Below are 18974 nucleotides of genomic sequence, written 5' to 3'. Positions count from 1 at the left end.
TCCCCGCAGCGGCGCGGCCCGCGGCTCCTACCCGCTGCGCGGGGCGCGTTGCCGGCCTAGGAGCTGCGGGCGAGCGGCCCAGGCGGCGGCCCGGGGGAGGGTGTTTGACTCGGGCCCCGCGGGCTCGGGGCGGCTCGGGCCCAGGGAAGGGACCGAGATCGGTGGCGGACGAGGCGCGGGAAGCAGCGGCGGTTGGGGGCGGAGGGGAGCGGGGGGGAGGCGGCGTGGGGCTGCCCTGCCGCTCGCTCTTCACCGTTTCAGACGGAGGGAGGCCGCTCTTCACCGTTTCAGTGAGGCCAGGCTCGCAGCTCGGGGCATTCCTGAGGCGTCGCTTGACAAGCTCCCGCAGATCTCCCTTCTGCGCCCTGCAGTGAGTATTGCACTCTCTGGACTTACTGTTCAGCCTCTTCTTCAGCCTAGGCTAGCTTACCCCAAACTTTAGTTTAGACTAGTCGTGCTGTCATTTGTCTGCTAAAGACAACCAAAAAGCCCACGTGCTACCAAGCTGATGTCTTGGTCATCACAGCAGTGGGTTTGGGACGTGGAAGGTTTGGATCTTTCTCTTTTTGCGCTGGTATCTTGACTGTAATTTCTCATTGTTTCAAGTTTTTAGTTTAATAAATATAAGCAGAGGGATTTAAGAAAATAATTAAGAAAAATGTCTGTTTTCCATCTGCTGCACCAGCAGGTTATGTACTAAGGTTAAGCAGGATAAAAGTTAAAGGATTTAATACATGTATTTATTATATTAGTAATAACTATCGAGCAGGTCTTACCCCAAGTAAAAAATGGCCGTGCTTCTTAGATAAAACTATAGTATAACATTTTGTCAAGGAAATATGACTACCCAGTAAAAATCATCTTTCTTCCATCATACCGATGTCTTGTTCCAGCCTTCTCTGTCTTTCTCGAGCATAACTTTTTATAAACGTCTAACATCCCAAGCCACATAACACAACAGGTATCAAATCACCAAGACACTATAACATAATAGGTTGTGACCATTGTGCACATAATAATAGTATGACTGTTAAGTGACCAATTCTACATATGCACAAACATAACAGTTGGCATGGCCAAAAGATATTTAAAACAATATGGATATTGAAAGGTCCTATTTATCTTCTGGAACTATTTCCTGTTATTTAAATAGATGTTTAATACTGCCTGCGTAATCAATTTTAATGGTAATACAAAGCTGTTTTTACCAGTTGAAATTACATGATCACAATGACAAAAGCTTTTATTTTATTGTTTCTCAGTCACAAACTGTTCTCCTTAAAATTTCAAGCCATAGTGTGGTTCTAAGATGCACTACAAGACTTGTCAATGCCAAACTATTTTAAGGAAAATAAACAGCTGTGAAAACATGGGCTTCCAGCAAAATGTTTTTTGTCTCTATAACGTGTGTAGATATATCTATTAATTACATTTTTCAGGCAATGTAGGTGATGTACATTCACTTTGTATATGTAGTTTTATATGTGTATGAAAAATTGTGTACTTTTTTTTAAGTAAAATCTTAAATACACCTACTTTCTGGGGAAGAATGGTATTATGAGCTCGGGTCATAATGTAAAGAAATATACTTTGAAATGGTAATTCTCAGTTCCCATCAAAGCAAAATGATAGATGAGACATTAAATAGGTCAGTTGCTGAACTGCTCCTACTTTCTCTGTCTCTGTAACATGGAACTATATCACTGTAGATAAACCACCTGAAGTCTGAGATCTACTTGTATCTGGAAAAAATGGCTTTGAGATATCTGGTAACCAGGAAGTACAAAGTATCTACAGAAAAAAAAAATGGTTATGGAATGCTATTGATCTATTAGTCAAATAGTAAGTGTTGAGGAATTTTAGCACTAGGGGAGCATTTTAGTGCAGGGTAGAGACATCTGAGAGAGCTTTAACAAGCTAGTTTGGATATGCAAGGAAGTCTGTGGCATTGCAAATTCCAGTCAGGTTAATATGTGCTGCTTCAGAGAAGTAACCTAAACATTTTACATGCTGAAATGTCATTCATCCATTAAGAAGCTACAATGGTAGATCTTCCCATTTATTCCTGGTAATATGTTTCCAGTTGGTTCCAGGGGAATTACTTTTTATGTCTTTTTTTTTTCTGTTTTTCCTTAATACGTCCTGATTATTTTTTTCCTTTCCTTTACGTGTGTTACTTTATGTTCTCTCGTATATGGCTGTCCTCGCCTTCTCTGACTTCAGGCAAATGGCTTTTTTCTCCAGTACTTGTTTTTTTTTTTTTTTTTTTTCCTGTCTCTTAGAAATATTCTTTCCAAAGGATCAGTCCAAGCTCCCGCCATAGACCTGGCAGAATACCTCAGCCTCTCGGAGCAGAATCTTGTTTTAAAAGAAAACCACATATTTGTCACTAAAGTCTTAAAACTTTCATAGCACAGTTATATCTTAATATTGTAGAAATGTTGATTGGAAGGGACCTTTGGGGGTCCACCTTCTACTCACAGCAGGAGTCACCAGCACTAGGTCAGGGTCATGGCTTGGCCCCCTGAGCCTGGACACCACCAGGACTGAGATCTCCCATCTCTGTGGTGATCTGTCCCAGGGCTGCTCCCTCTCGGGGAAAAAGTATTTCCTTACATCCAGCCTGAACCCCCTGGGCTGTTATCTGTGCTGTTGCCCCCTTGTTATGTTATCTGTCACTGCCGAGAAGGGTTTGGCCCCATCTGCCCCCTCTGTCCCTGCCCATCCCACAGCCCGGGGCTGCTTGCAGGACCCCCCCTGCAGCCTCCCCATGGCCAGATCCAACAAGCCCAGCTCCCTCCCATCTCCTCATGGATCAGGTGCTCCAGGCCCTGACCAGCTTCCAGTGTGGGTGTATTTGGCATCCACCCACTCCAGCACCATGTAGCAGGGATAATAATGTCCTTAATATCATTGAGGCTGTACGGCCAAAGCCTGCATTAAGGAAGGATGGCCCAGACCTCCGGCAGAGACAGGCACACCTGCATGGGAGCACTCTCTGGGCTGTGTAAGGGCAAGCAGGACACAGCAGCCACCTGGAAGGAGGCACATTGGCATTAGAGCCTGCAACAAGGCTGGGAGCACTGACCCACCCGCTCTAAGTTACCTATCTGACATACTGACACCAGCACAGAGCTTGGCCCAACTTGTATGATATATAGAGTGCAAGTCTAGCTGTTCTTTCCTTTAGCTTAGCAGTCATATGCAAGTAGAACAACCCCAATCAAGGGACTGGCCAGGTCTTAACAGATAACTAGAAATACTCTGTACCTCACAGTTATCAAACTGTGATAATATAATTTTAGGTTTTTTTTCTTCAATGATTGCTGTAGAAGAACAAACAAACTGAGCTCCAGCTGAGAAGCAGCAGCATTTCAGAGGCTAATAAGGCAAGTTTGGAAAATACAATAATTGGCTGATTTGGGATGCTACTGGGATCCATCAAAAGGAAAATCATCTAAATTTAAGAATTAATCAGTAGTTTCCTAAAAGATGTTGAGGTAATGGACTTCAAATTTCAACTTACATTGTAAAAGAAAATAGTAACTTCAAACAATACATATTAAAACAGAAAATTGTCCAAAAAAGGTTAAAATAGGGGTTCTTTCTAATTAACGTAATTACTCAGATGTCTTGGCAACCTGTCTGCTGTTTTCTTCAACCCTTCTGCTCTTGCATAAACGTCACTGAATTTTTAAAGCATTTTAGACTTAGCTTTTCTCTGAGACAGACCCTTATGACTTTATTTTATTCTTACTTGTAATTTATATATTGTTCAGGCGCTTGATAAAAAAAAAAATCAAACAGCTCACTTGGGAACCTGCTCTTCAAGAGCAGTTAACTTCTTATGCAACATCAATTTTACTACAGGATGGGACATTATTAAACATGATCCCTTGTCTACATAAGCAGGAGATGCTTCCCCTACAGATGAGTCAGTTGAGAATTTTGGTAGCTATTAGATACAATAACTTGTGGAACAGATCTGCTGCTTCTGATCTATAGTTTCTTCACTGTACCTGTTCCACTAAACATTACTTCGCAGGTAAAAAATAGATACAAAATTTCCTTCTTACACCTGATCTAGCTCATGTTGAAATCCAGACAGTCTCTCCAGTGATCCAAATAGGATCTACTCATTTCTCCAGATCTCTCCAGTGATCTACTCATTATAATCCATCCATCATCGCATCAGTGATGTGGTGTTTTTGTCATTAAATCTATGCACAAAAAATACTTAGGTTCTCAAAATTACAATTTTACCAAGGTACTCTACTGGCAGTTTTGGGTTGGTTCCAGTTAGTGGATTAATATAACCTCCATTAAAAAAAAAAGAAAAGCTTAAAAATGTTTGGAAACAACTTCAGTTTCTTCAGCAGTATTGCAGGTTTCCCCCTTTTTCTTCTATGTGCTTCTATAGCTCTTCCAAATAAAAAATGTATTTAATCAATGAATAAATATGTGTCAATGGCTAAATACACCTATTGATTTATAGAAGGCCTTCCTTTTTCTACTGCTCCTTCAATCTTTCATGGTAAATAAAATTATAACTTTTTAGGCATTTTTTAAATCTATGTAGAATGTGTCAACAGTTTCTCTTTGAGGCTTTATAAAATGAACAAGATATAATCAGCGATGCTGACAGCTTTTGTTATTAATTTGAGGCTTATACTAGTTTTTGTAATCGCCCCTCTGGAATAGAAAAAGAATAATCATTCATTTTACTGTCTGCATTTCATACACTAGGAAAATGCTATTGTGTTTGAATTACCAATGCTTTTGGAAAATATTTAGGACCCTTCTGTTTTTTCTCCCACTCTTAAAAAAATGACATCTGTTTTGTTGCAATTAAGGATAAATGCAAGCACACACACAAATAATAAAAAACTTTAAACCTACATTTTATTACTGCTATTTGACAGCTGTGGCACTAACCTTCAAAAAAAAATCCACTGCTCAAAAATACTTACAAATTTTTTTATGGTAGATGCAATTGTTCAGAAGCCAGACAGGGTCAGTTTAGAGGTAAGGCTGACACTTCTGTTTTTTAACTGTGCAGAATGCAAAACTTAAATTGGGCCTTAAATTCTCACAGTGTTGAAATACGGTTATTTCTTGAGCAAATATTTACTTAAAAATGGCAAGAAATATCAATTTCATCCTGTTTTACTAAATACACAGCTAGTTTCATAACCTTTACATTCTTGAAGGCTTAACCCAGGACTTACAAACTCTAAAACCTGATCCTGCAAGAGTCTCTGTGAGGAAAGACTGGTCATCTTACTGGAGCTTTCCGTGTTTGCATAAATCTAACCACAGAGAGGGGCTGCTCTGCCATCACTGCTGACACACGTGAGCTCATGCTGCCCACACACCATGCTGGTCAGAAGCTGTAGTAGCCTGGTGCTGAGCCATCAGAGGCTAACAGCCAAACTATGCAAACTGTGTACTTGTTTTCAGTGGTAATGTGATTTGTGCCTTAGTTTTCAATTCATTTCTTCTATGAAAGTATCTGTCTGGAAGAGAAAGGTACTGGAAATCATGAAAAGAGAAGGTCTTTGTGGCAGCTGCTGTCTTTGCCCATGAGTTTCTCATGCTTCTGAGTTCCCATATCACAGGTACTGTGGATCTCAGTGTCTGAAATATGAAGAATGTATATCCAGCAGTAAAGGAAGACGAATCTTTGTCTTTTTAGTTATGTTGGTAGTTCAGTGGCTTCATTGCAGTAGTACAGCTTTCTGGCTGCATAGGGCTCACTTTATGGAAGTGCTGCAACTGGCTGGATCACTCAGAAGGCAGCCAGGAATTTGTAGGAAACTGGAAATGTACGATTCCTGAGGACTCCGTTTATGTAAAGAGAATCCCCAGATGAGAGTGAAAACGAGTAGGAAGTGAATCCTCTATCAAAGTCTTGAGACAGAGTTCTTCTGGGAGAAGTGAGTCAGAGTTCCCCGAGCATTTGGCATCCCTTAGCTACTGAAATAAATCAGCCGAGTTGCGTGCAGTTATGCGTGATGCGGAGCATGGGCTACTGCACTCCAGGTGGCAGGGTCAGGGAAGTGCAAAGGTGTTGGAGAGACAAGCTACAGGTGATAGGTATGTTCCACCTGACCCTGAAACCTTGCATCATACATTGTGCTTCCTAGTTAAGGACAGATCTAGAAATTGGCAACATGAATTGATTAAAGACTTTCTGAGCCAGAGGTTATACTGTATTTTATAGGCAATTCTTTCATGAATCTGTCTAGTCTCCCCTTGAACCCATGTAAACTTCTAGCATCCATGTTTTGTAGCAGAGTCCCACAGTTTAACTTTATGTCATATCACTAACTACTTCTCTTGGCTGTTTTGAACCTGTTGCCAGCTAATTTCTGGTGTCCCTACATTTTATATGGAAGAAGATGTCAAGGAAATCAGTCTTTGTCCTACCTTTTCAGTAACTTACGATTTTATACATCTCTTGCTAACTCTGCCAGGATGAAAAGTTCCAAACTTCATGGTTCCTCACCAAAAAGCCGTTCTGTAGCTTTCGTCATCCATGCTTCCCTTCACTGAATCTTCTTCAGATGGGCTCTACACTTTTTAAAGTGGGACCTGAACTGTAGACAGAGTTCAAGATGGAGGCATAGCATCAGTTTAAACACAGACATGATTATTTTCTGTCTCCCTTTCCTACTAATTCCTGGCATAGTCATGCAGCTTGGATAATGGGATTTCAGCAGTGGTTGTCATTACAAAGATTGTCACCACATAGCTTGATGAAAATCTATCCCAGGACTTGCTGACACAATGGCCATTGATAGAATATTTTCTGCTCAGATTGCTTTTTGGTCTTGTTCTGACTTGGACTCAGGAAGCTAGCCAAAGGAGTCTGAGCCATATCAGCTTCCTAGCGACATGTTATGCAGTTGAACATTAGAAAAAGATGGACAGACTTTACACTCGTGGGACCTTTGGAAATGTTTTAAAAGATGGTCTTGATTTGCTAAGCATAAGTGTATTTGCCTATGGATAACCTCTGAGTCCAGGGTCTAAAAGTAGGTGCTGCCATGAAATCTTTTCATGGGTTCATTTCATACATTTGTAGGTTGGAAAAGAACATTGTGTAGTTGATCCCAAAATAACTATGAGCTGCCACTGTGAATAGGAAAACAGGGCCCTAAGACATCTTAGGAGCAATGTTTCTAGCGGAGTTTGGAAGGGATTAATGCCATTGTCCTTGGCTCTGGCAAGATACCATCTAGAACACTGCATGCCATGCTGGTCATGTATATTGAAGAGAAATGAATAAAACTGAAACTGGAGCAGAAAGCCACTACTGAGATGAGGGAGAATGGAAAGTTAGGAGCGCTGAGCTAGCTTAGTCTCAGACAAAGTCAGACAAAGGCTAAGATGGACATTTCTGTCTGTAAATGCACAAAGGGTAAATACGATGGAGTAAGAGCTATTTAAGGCCAATGCTGGCACAAGAACAAATGGATATAAACCAGTCACAAATATATTTAGCATGAAAATCAGAAGAACGTTCTGGGAACAGCTTCTCAGTGGGAATTATGGTGGCAGAGGATCTTAAGATGGAACTTGATACATTTGTGAAAGGAATTACATAATGTAGCATTTGCAAAGGCTGGAGGCTGGAGTGACTCAGGAGATCCTTTTACCTTACATTCCAATTTATTTTGACCCCGATAAGGCACAGCATAAAATTTCATGCTTCAGTTCCTCTATCTGTTCTAACCATCTGCGACTAGACTTCAGCACCTCTCTTAAAAGTCATTTAAAGATTGAACAAGACAATGAATTTATCATATCCTTTGGAGTATTTGAAACATGAATTCCTGTTTGCTGTTCCTTAGAAAGGAAACAGTTTTAGAAAGTATTGTCTAACATATATATACAAAATAATATTTATTATCTTTTTATACATGGAGTATTTTTTATCCAATCTTTCCTAGTTGACAGTGTTGCTTATCAACAAATTTTCCATAGTATCTAACCAGTACGTAAGAGAGGCGTTATGATTTGAGTTTCCTGCTGAAACGTATTTGATAACCATTCCCTAGATAATACACTTACTAAATGAACCATGTAAAAGTTTCCCGCTTCTGTCCCTGGGAGTGCTGTCTTCACTGTGGTCTGATGGTTCTAGCAAGATACAGACTTTCTCAGGCAAGGCATCTGTCACTGCCAGCCTCAGAAACATTTGACTCACATGTATGAATGAGAACCAGGATCTGGTCTTTAGGGACATTTCTGTCTGGCTTACATAATCTGTTTTTCATAGGGAGAGGGAAAAGGAATGCACAGGTTCTCTTCTTCCCATTAGGCTGGTTCTTTCCAAAATGTCTCTTTAATATACTGGGAGTGTTTTCTCTTCTGTTTTTATTCCATGTGGATTTTTGGAGATGTCTATCACTCCTTTATAAAACTAACAACTGCTTTCTCCTTCCTTTTAAACAGGCTTTCTTCAAAGGTATTTTATCTTTGATCTGCATGGAGTATCCCTCAAGTTACTTACTGTCCACCAAAAGAACATTGTGAAGACAGTGTTTTTGAGAAAGGCAAACTTGCTTCTGCCTAGTAGCCCTGTTTCTTCCAAGGCAGGCAGGCTCTCCTCTGTTCCCTCAGTATTTGGGGCAGATGCCCATCTCCAGCAGTTTGCATTCCTGATGCTTCATATGAAGTCAAACATTCTAAGTTGCCTTTAAATGTGTTGTTTTGTATTACCTCTATTACTGTTTTGTAACCTTTGTATTACAGTTCACCTGTCTGCATAACAGAAAAAGACATATCAGTTTCTTTATCATAGTTTGATATGGCTAACTGAGGCTCCAGCCAGTTTTCATACTCAGAAGTCCAGCTTGGGATGGGCAACTCGATGGTCACTGTTCTGCAAATCATGAACATGGGCAATCCTCACTGCCTTAATAAAGTATTTTTCAGACCAGAGTGTGAAGAAACTTTTTGCGATGGTGTTTATCTGTAAAAGTTGCAATGGAATTTTCCCATTCCAGTGAAAGCTGGTTTGGAGATTTAGAGATAGCACTTTTCATGTGTCAGGATAATCATTTTTGATCACCCAGGGTGCGTGGGGTGTTTACAAGTGAGATTTACCCAGTCATCAAGGTAGTGGATAAGCTGAATGTATTACTCAGCTCACTCACCGAATCCTGCAGCACCAGAGCTAGAGGCCTTGTAATGAAACTAAGAGATCAGGTTAAAATGGATAAAAGACATTACGGAGCGGGAAGTGAGCTTCTAGAACTTGCTGCCATTGGAGGTGGAGGAGGCAGCATCAAAAAGGGGTAAGACGAATTCACAGACAACACGTCCACAAATATAACTGAACACCTGCAAATGCCGAGGAGGTACGCGGGGACAGAGCGCAGCAGGCACCCCGGCTTGCGTCCTCCTCCAGAACGGCGCTGCCGCCGCTGGAGAAGCAGCACCGAGCGAGCTGGGCCGCTGGCGTGGCCCAAGGGCCCCGTCCGTCCCCACCTCCGCGCTCGGCAGCGGTAGCGCCGGCAGCAGGTGCCCGAGGCCGCGGCGCCGAGACCGCCTCCCCCGGGACCCGGGTGGCTGCAGGGGGCGGTAGGCGCTCGCGCACTGCGGCTGCGGGTGGAAGACGGCAGCTCCCGAGGGAGCTCGGACGGTTCCGTGTCGCAGGCAGCTACCGGCGCCCCGGCCGCACGCAGAGGGGCAAACGGGTCCCTCCGGCGGCCGGGGCACCGGCGAGGCGCGGCCGCCTCCTGCTCCGCGCTGGCTCCGACCGCCCCGCGGCCCCTCCGACCGCGAGCGGCGGCGACAGCGGCTCCGTCCCAAGCCTCCCCTCCCCGGCGGCGGTTACGCGGGCACAGGCCGCACCGGGCTCCCCGGGCGAGCGCGGCCCCCTCGCACCTACCCGCACCGGGCTCCCCCGCTCCCGCCGCGGAGCGCAGCGCGGGCCGCGGCCTCGAGGGCCGGGGAGGCTCGTCCCCGCCGGGAGCGGCCCGACGCCTGGTCGGTCCCCCGGCTGCGGGAGCCAGGCCGAGGCGCCCCCGCGGCGGGATCCCCCCGCTCCGCTCCGCTCCGGGGCGGGCGGGAGGCGCTGCGCCGCCGCTCCCTCACCTCCGCGGCCCGGCCACTTCCGCCCGCGGGGGGGGGCTGGGGGGGGGGGCGGGGGGAGCCGCGAGCGCCGCGGGCCGCCCACGTGACCCGTCGCAGCACCGCCGCCCGGCGCGGCACCGCTCCCCGCGCCGCCCGTATCCCTCCGCCCGCCGCGGCGGCGCCCCCGCGGGGCGGCGTGAGGCGCGGGCGGCGGCGCGGCGGGGCGCGGCGAGGCGCGCGGCGAGGCGCGCGGCGGGGGCGGCGCGGCGCGGCGGTGGCGGGGAGCGGCGGGCGGCGGCGGCGGTGATGTGGCGGGACTACTTTCTCGGGGCGGCGGCGGAGGAGGCGGCGGCGGAGGGGGCGGGGCGGCGCTTCCTCCCCTCTCGGAAGCTGCAGCCATGATGGGAGTCTAGCGCTCGCGCGGCGCTGCTGGGCGCGGACGAGGCCGGGGGAGATGAGCCAGGCCGGGCCGGAGCCCCGCACGCCCTGAGCCGCGCCGCCCGCCGCCGCCCGCCCGCCCGCCCGCCCGCCGCGGAGCGCCCGCCCGCCCGCCCGCCCGCTCGCTCGCCCTCCCGCCCGCCCGCCCGCCCGGCTGCGCGGCCCCGCCGCGCGGCTCCGGGTCCGCCGCCGCCGCCGCCGCCCCGGGCGGGGAGCGGGGCGGAGCGGGGCCGGGCCGGGGGGGCGCCCCGCGCCGCTGTCACCATTGCTGGGGCCCGGAGCGCCGGAGAGCTGCTCTCTCCGCCTCCGCCGCGCTCGCCTCAAAGACGGCGGCGGCGGCGGCACCCTCAGGGACTCGGCCCGACTCCGAACCCGCCCCGCTCGGCCGCCGCCGCCGCTGCTCTCGCCCCGCTCGGCGCAGCGGCGGCAGGAGGAGGAGGAGGGGGCAGCCGCCGCCGCCGGGAGCTGCCGCCGCCGCGGGGGGAGGCGGGCCCGCCTGCGCCCCCGGCGCCCGCCGCGGGGCCTCGGGCTGAGCCGCGGCAGCACCAGGCCCCGCGCCCGGGGCCGCCCGGCTGCCGCCGGCCCGCCGCCGCCGCCCGGCCCCGCGCCCCGCCGCCGCCGGGCCTCTGCGCGCTGTCCCGGAGCGGCCCCCGGCTCCCAGACATGACCGCCATCATCAAGGAGATCGTCAGCAGGAACAAAAGGCGCTACCAGGAGGATGGCTTCGACTTGGACCTGACCTGTATCCGCGCCGCCGCGCACGGGCCCCGAGCGCCCTGCCGCACGTACAGCTATTGCATCAGACCCCGCGCCGCGGTTACCTAACGCGCTCCCGGGGCCTCTGCGCCGCCGGCCTCCTCTTGTCAGCGCGGCCAGAGGGGCCCGGCGGGGCCCCGGGCGGATCGGCGAGGCGAAGATGCCCGGGAGGGCTCCGGTGCCCGGCCGCGGGGCGCCCCGAGCAGCGCGAGGCCTCCTCGGCTCCGCGGCCGCGCTGGCTTCCAGCTCGGATGGCAAATACGCCGTCCCGCCGGGGCTGGGGCGCTTCTTGGTGTAGTAACTCCTCTTGGATGGCGACTCCCACTGCAGCGGGCCTATGGCTTCAGTCGCGGTTGTAGGGCCTGCGTCCTCTGCCCCGGTTTCCCTGCGTTAGGCGGGATATAGCCGGCGCTCAGCTGCAGCGAGGGGTGGCTAGGTGCGCGGTTACGGGAAGCAGCGCTCAGCGGGGCTCTCCTGGATGAGAAAATACTTCTGCAGCTAGCTGGAGCGATGTGTAAACCGTCCTTTGGCCTAATCTTAGATACTGTAAACATGAGGATGTATTGCAAATGCGGATACATCAGGGCTTGCTGAAGAGGATGGCGAGGAGTGTAATTCTGGAATATGTAATCAGTATGCAATTAGAGCTAATGAGTCAAACCATAAAGAAGCATTAGAAGCGGATAGTTTTGGTGGCCTTCTGGACAGATGTGCTGTAGCAGCAGCAGACAGATGTTGAGCTTTGAATGCCTTGCAGAGGTGATAGTACGTAGGGGCAGTGCTGTGGTTATACCCTTCCTTCATGGTGGAGAAGATCATTATGGTGTTTGAGAGGTTATTGACTGAGGGAAGAGCCTGATGCAGTCTCACTTAAAAGTTGAAACAGTATTAGGAAAAATGGATATTGACAGTAGTATTTGGAGCTAGACTTATGTTCCCTCGCAGAATGAGAGTGTTTCTGCTCTGCAACAGAGTCAGGGCAGGCTTTACTGTTTTTCAGAGCAAGTACGTTTGTGTCATAGCAAATGCTACAAATACAGTCAGATTCTTGGGCAGGATGAAAACAAGTAACTGCTGTAACTGGTGTAGAGCTCCTGCTGTTACTCTGAGACTCGGCCTAAAATTTTGGTGGCTTTAAAATAGCTTGGAAGCTTTTTGACATTAGCAGGTGACTGCTGAGCTTGAGTAAAAGTAGCAGCTCTGTGTAATTCTCGTGCTCTGTGTGTGATATTGATAAAATATAATTTTAGGCTTGTATTTTAAATGTTTTCGGTCGGTCGCTTCTCTGGCCTGCAATTTGGACGGTTGTGACACTGACCTAGGCCAGTGCAGCACTTAGCTTATTGCTGCCTTGAAGAGAGAAGCCTGAGCTAGATTTTTGATTCTCTAAGTAATGTGCTAGCTGGAACTTCTGGCTTTAAAAAAAGTGTTAAGCGGTGACAAAATGATTAGTTTTTGGCTTTTCAGTTGTGGAGCAGTGTTTCAGATATCTTTGCCCAAATGTGCAGTTGGTCAGGAGGGATTTTTGACACAGACAGATCTTCAGATCTTTTTAACTAGTAATCTGCTTGCACTTATTATCTGCCTCTTGGCAAGAAAATTGCTGAATTTTGGTTGATCCTGGATTTTCTTACTCAAGGCTTTTAATGATATGCCAAATAGAATTTATTGCTTTTTTTCTTTTCCTTTTTTTTACTTTTTTGTCTCATTAATTTTATTCTTAGATTTTTGCCTTAGAAGTAGGTCGCTGAAAACTGGACTTAGGCTGATTTTCCTAAAAGCAGTAGCTGGCTGCAATTCTGTCATGAAATTTATGGGAAAAAAAATGTATTTAGTGATTGCAGAAACACCTTTGGAAGAAGCTTATGCTCACGTTGGGTGCTGTTTTTCAGTGTTATTTGTTCATAGATGCGCATTTTGGGCAGATAATTAATGAATGAAGACACTGCATGCATGATGATGGCTGTCCTGGAAGGCCAACGTTGCTACAGTAGTGAAAGTGTAATATTTATCATTTTGTGCAGGCTTCATGGAGATGCTCTTTTCTCATGGTTTTGATGGAATAGTTACTACCTAATTCTTGGAAAATAGCCTGCTTATTTCTAATATGTGTAGACAGAGGACCGAACTTGGAGCTGAGCTTTCCAACCATGCAATGTTAGATGAAGAAAGAGGGAAAAATTGAAACCTAGATGAGCTCTTTGGGGAGGTATTTGGTGTATGATAGGAGAATTGGGGTATAATTTCTCAAAGAAGTTTCTTGCTGTGCGCTGGAGTTCACAGTTCTGAGACCGAATCAAGCTTGCATCTAGATTTCTGCTGCTGGTTGGCTTTGCTTCCCTGGCTTTACGTATCTGTCAGAGCATCCTCTGTTACAGATTACTGGTTATTTCAGGGTGGTTGCTTCTGTCAAAAGAGAAGGTCTGAGAGAACTGTGTAGCCCGGTGATTTGGCCTTTAAGCTGGGATGTGGGAAACTGAAGTGTGAATTTCTTCTTCCAGTAAATATTTTTGTACGGAGTAGGTCAGTGTTAGCAGAGGTTTCCAAAATACTCAGTAACTGGCGGTTACTTAGACTGTAGGAGACGCAGAGTCAAATGTCACCAAACTCTTCTTTGAATTGGGATGCATGATCTGTCTTTTCTTACACCTATTTTTGAGGGAGGGTTCGTGTCTTGGATTTGCAGGAGGACAAAGACTTGTAGTCTTTATGTTTCAGTCATGGCTAATTCTCCCAAGTCATTTTAGGGAATATGAGTGCCAAAGTGCAGGCTAAGTTAGATACTGGAGTGCTAAAGTACCCTTTGAGGACCTGGGCTGGAACATCTCTCTTTTTCTTCTTTTGGGCCATGTCAAGTCCTTTTAAAGCTAACACAGATGTATGGTAGAGTATGTCGTGCTTTCCTGAATGGGACTCAGTTCCTCGAGGCTTGATTAAGAGTTCTTCTTACATGGGCGATGCAGAATTTTAGGAATGAGAAATTCTGACTTCTTGAAATCAGTAGACTTGTCTATACAACATAAAAATATCTGTATATGCTAATCACAAAAAATGCATTGACGGTTTTCGTCTAGTCAGATCTTCTTTTCTTTCTGACGCTGTTTTTATGCACCTCTTGGTTTAAAAAAGAGAGAAGTTAGAAGAGGAAAGGGTTCTGAAGGTAGGGATGTCTAAATCAGCTTTTTAATAGTTTATTTTAGATGCTGTATTTATTCCTGATTTACTTGGTTTTCTTTTTCATTTTTATGGAAATGGCTTTCTTCTGAGACGTCTGCATTTCTTTATGATGCGATGACCATTATGTTTTTTGAGGCACTATCATCTTTGACTGGTATTTCTGAAGTTACGCAGCTCAGTTGTAGATCATTTTACTGCAGGGAGCAGTAAAGAGAGAACACTTGCATGCAAGTCTTAACTTACATTGATTGCATGTGTCTTATGTCTGTACATAACTGAGTTTAACAAGTGAGGCTTAACTACTTAAAGTGAAGTAAAAAAACCACATAATCGTTTCTTGTGCTTGTTATAACTTTGGTTAAACTTTCTCTCGTATTTCCAGGTCTTCTGTTATGCATGAAAATGGCCATCTAGCCTTAGCAGAGGATAGAGCATGTCTACCCTGCTGTTCAATTGGAGCATGATATCTCATGACCTATATAGCCATATAAACTGCAGTAATATTCATTAAAGATCAGATGTTGGATGCTATTATATTTAAAAAATCTTGTGAATGTTTGTATCCTATAATGAAAGGTAGAGAAAGCTTAAGTTGTGAGCAGACATTTCTTAAAATATCCTACTGCTTTATGCTATTTGCAGTCCTAAAGCTTTTTGCATTTTTAATGAAATTTTAAATTATGTGACTTCACTCAAAATGGCTCAGCTTCCAGGAACAAAAATGAATTAGAGGCATGAGGTACATACCGAGTTTAAAAATAGAGCGTGAGCTGGGAATGCCATTTGTTTAAAATACATAGTTTCATTTTAAAATTGAAGTTTGTTAAATGTTTTGTGACAGGAGTTTTTCTTGCGCACAGGCACAGTGAGGGCTTGGTAAAGGTTTAGAATGAGGTAGAAGAAACCAACTGGCAGAGCTTTTTATTGGTAGAGAAATACATTTTTGTTCAGGCCTAAACCTTGTTGCTTTGGGATGTTAAGAGCCCGGCAGACTCATTTTGCTTGTGAAGACTGGGAAGATCTTGGGTTTTGGACAAGAAGATTAGTTTTTTCCTCTGAATTCATTGAAGAAATCTATTTAAATAGATGGCAGTAAAACGGTACTGACTGGGGACTTCTCAGAGTTTGATTCAGTTACCTGCTTGCTGTAGACCTATCTGGATCCCAAAGAAAATCACTCTTTCTGTACTTACACAGATGATAAAAATTTTTGAAGTGTCCAGATAGAGAAAGCAAGGTGTTGATAGATGCAAATGCTTTCGTGCTTTTTCTCTTTTGAGGTTAGAGACTGGCTGGTCAGGTGATCCCTTAGTTTTCCTCACATCCTAAAAAAAGAACATTGACATATTGCCGTAGTACATGCATATTTGTGGCTCGCATTGTTTGACAGCTGAAGCCTACACACAAAAAAACATACGAGCAAGTGCTCTGTTGTGCAACCCTCTCTGCATCCATTCAAAGAAACTGCAGCCCCTTTCTGCCCTGTTTTTCTTCCGTAATTGCTGGAAGAAGGGCTTAAAGATGTTTGACAAATTATAGCTCATCTCTTTGCACTTTCTTAAACGTGGTGCAGGCTTCATAATGAACTACTTGATCTTGCATCATCAGAAAATTTTAATCAATGTGCAGCGTTGCTGGAGACTGTTTGCACAAGCTAAACAAGAAGTTAAAAAATAACCGCTTGTGCACACTTCTAAATCAACAGAAGCTGCAAACTAATTCTCTGTTTCACGTTGCTCTGCTGTTAAGGGATGGCTAAATGTTCTTTTCCAGTTGAGGAAAGAAATGAGTAGAGATAATGCGAATACTTTGTGAAAATTTTCTCAGGTAGTGAACTTAAGAAAAAACAAAAATGCACAACTGAAGCTGATCTTTATTGAAATCTATTTGTAAGTTTAGTTACGTGTATGATTTTTAGGACGTCCAAAGCTTTTCTTTTAAACACTGTTAAAAGGGTAATGCATAAAGTGCAAGGATGACCAGGTTTTACTAGAACAGATGCTGTTTGTGAGCCCTCTGATTTTTAAGCAAAAATCAAAGTACCTCTTCATTAACTCTTTTACCATAACATTGATGCTGTGTTGTCACTTGAGGCCCTTGAAAAATTATCTTTGTTGGTGCTGGTCAGTGAATTTGGTGAGGACAGTTAGGTCAGTGTTGAGCACTTGTGAAAATCCCACTTGTTAAGCCCTTTGTTTAGCTCTCGGTGTAATTGCTTGGCCATGTGTCAACACTGGGTTAAACTTGGTTCTTGAAGGAGGTTGATGAATTTTGAAAGTGAATCTTTCTAGGAACTTGTGCTAGTCATTAAGGCCTTTCTGTCCTCAAGATAACTGCATGTGACTTCCACTGACTTCATGAGATGCTTACAGTGTATTTAGGGGAAGAATATAGCCTTGAGTGTGGAGCTTACGCAACACTTGAAATGGCTATTATTGCCACAGCGTAATACATGCGGAAAGATTAGTTGGCTCTTGGTGGCTGCTAGGGTAGTGATCAGCAGATTTCTTGGGGACTAAAACGTTGCATTTTCTTTCCTGTGCTATCCAGTGCTACGCTTCATACACTTCATTTAAGAACTTCTTTTGTTGCCAAAAGGTTTTCAAGTACAGCGAGTGCTCTGGAGAAAGCTAGTACTTACTAAATGATGCATCAAAACACTGTGTAGGGGAGTAGAGAATTTTCTAGTTTTCCCCCCAAAGCAAAGGGATTGTATTTTGCATTGTTCTCCTTGTAGGATGGTTTGGGCACCTAAATCCTCTTTGTTGTGGTGGAAGCAATTAATACCATTTTCTTTAGTAATAGTGTTACTGAAATAGCGTGTCTTGAAAACCCTTATGCTAAAAAATGTAAAGCCATGCTGAAACTAAACTTCAGAAAATAATAAAATAACTACTAAATTGAAATTTTATATATTAAGTTTCTGGCTACAAAGCTGCTTTTGCCAGCTGTGAATTTCTGAATAGTTTCTTAAATGAAATTATATTTTTAATGAATTATTGTTGTTGCCCTATTAATACTGTGTAAACTGACAAATTATACTTCTTCTACCTTAGCCTAGACTGTTCCATTACAACATGTTTAAACAAGAAAATGGTTCTTGTATAATGATTTAAGGGACAATAGCTGTGTTCTAACAAACTGGAAAAAGGGGAGGGAATAGAGAGTTGGGCTATCAAATCCCTTAGTTATGTTACAGACCCAATTGCTGTCCTTAGTCATAACTAACTCCCCTTAAAAGCCCACCGCTTTTCCACATAGAGTACCCAGCTAGTAACCTTGAAGTAGGAGCTGCATGTGATTTGTGTTCATTTACTTTGTCTAATGTAGGAGGGATATTGAAGATTAATTATTATTCCACAGCTTTTTCAGGGGTGTAAATGGGATATGGTATGGGATTGTGAATTGTGATTGCAGGGTATGTCTGATGTGGTGGGATCTTTTAGTTTGGCATTCCTACGAAGATTTTTGGGCTTAAAGCTGTGCAAGTTTGTGCATCCGTGTGAGCTGCTGGGATGGTGATTCCTAGGCTGTAGGAAGGGGGATTATCCTAGAACATGGGAATGTCCATACATGGCCCTGTAGAGCACGATCTCTTCTGAAACAGGAATGCTGTCGGGGTAGATGACTCTACTTTGGATTCAGAGATTGCTATTAGCTTTTAAATGTATGTTAATCCAGATTGATATTTCAGATATAAACAAATCCTCGTTCCAGTTTCTAATTCAGGCTAGCATCCTCTTTGCTCCTGCAGTCATCTGCCTCGCTTGCTGTCTCGCCTGTGAAGCCATTAGAAAGAAGTTCTGTAGAGTAGAAGTACGTAATCATGCAATTAAGCCCTGTATCATACTGCATAAATCTAGGTTATCTTAATAAAGATTTTTTTAGGCAATGTAGCGAACGTAGTGGGCTCTGTGATTCAAATGGTAATTGGCTGTGCAGCTAAAAATTTAAACTCAACTGCTGTATATTTGGGATGATGATTATTGCAAATGCTGGCACTGTTCCCTTTAAAGATGAAGTCCCAGCTTTGCAGCCCCAACATGAAAACTGCTTAATATTTGGGTTTTGCAGTGAAGTGCTTAAGAAATGTCTTTACAAACTTAATTCTGCCTTTGTGTAGATGTAGTATAATAGCTTTTAATTGCATGATTAATTTTTTGAGAGGCCTGTGCTTAATTCATTGCCTTGCCTGGATACGTATGCAGATAGAACTGAACTGGTTGTGTTTTTTATTCTTTAATTTCTTGAGTGGGTGACTTAGAGAAGTAATGCCCCTTTTTTTTGTGTGTGCGCTAACGTTTAGAGGAGGAAAACAATAGATCTCATTAGAATTAAATGAATATAATCCACTCAAGGCTGGCTGATTGAGAAACAGCTTATTAGGATGGGTCTCCCTTGTATTGCTGCTTGTTTTTATATTCTCGGGGGGGTCTCGGGGGGGGGGAGAGAGAAGGTAAGGTTTCTAATGGGGACAAATTCATATAAATCCTGTTTTTTTAACTTATGTTTCACAA

General features: G+C 45.0%; 1 protein-coding gene and 2 long non-coding RNA genes across 3 annotated transcripts in view; 2 read left to right on the top strand and 1 right to left on the bottom strand.

Moving 5' to 3' along the window:
• Positions 1–13: 13 nt before the first annotated feature.
• Positions 14–8949, top strand: LOC112981628 (uncharacterized). Its single transcript, XR_010389632.1, has 2 exons — positions 14–370; positions 1263–8949. It is a non-coding gene; the product is annotated as an uncharacterized LOC112981628 (long non-coding RNA).
• On the bottom strand, positions 4878–10096 carry LOC135328677 (uncharacterized). The gene is made up of 2 exons (XR_010389633.1): positions 9902–10096; positions 4878–6599 (listed from the first exon to the last, which is right to left on the bottom strand). It is a non-coding gene; the product is annotated as an uncharacterized LOC135328677 (long non-coding RNA).
• Positions 10097–10488: 392 nt separating this feature from the next.
• PTEN (phosphatase and tensin homolog) overlaps positions 10489–18974 on the top strand; it is a gene marked incomplete at its 5' end in the record, with an annotated part of 49600 nt that continues 41114 nt past the window's right edge. The window contains one exon of the mRNA XM_026097371.2: positions 10489–11266. Within this exon, the coding sequence (XP_025953156.2) occupies positions 10489–11266 (778 nt within the window). The remainder of the gene's footprint in view (positions 11267–18974) is intronic.

Source organism: Dromaius novaehollandiae, chromosome 6 (assembly GCF_036370855.1).
Source record: "Dromaius novaehollandiae isolate bDroNov1 chromosome 6, bDroNov1.hap1, whole genome shotgun sequence".
NCBI classification, from domain to species: Eukaryota; Metazoa; Chordata; class Aves; order Casuariiformes; family Dromaiidae; genus Dromaius; species Dromaius novaehollandiae.
Note: the sequence above shows the minus strand (reverse complement) of the source record. Positions and strands in the feature narration are given on the sequence as shown.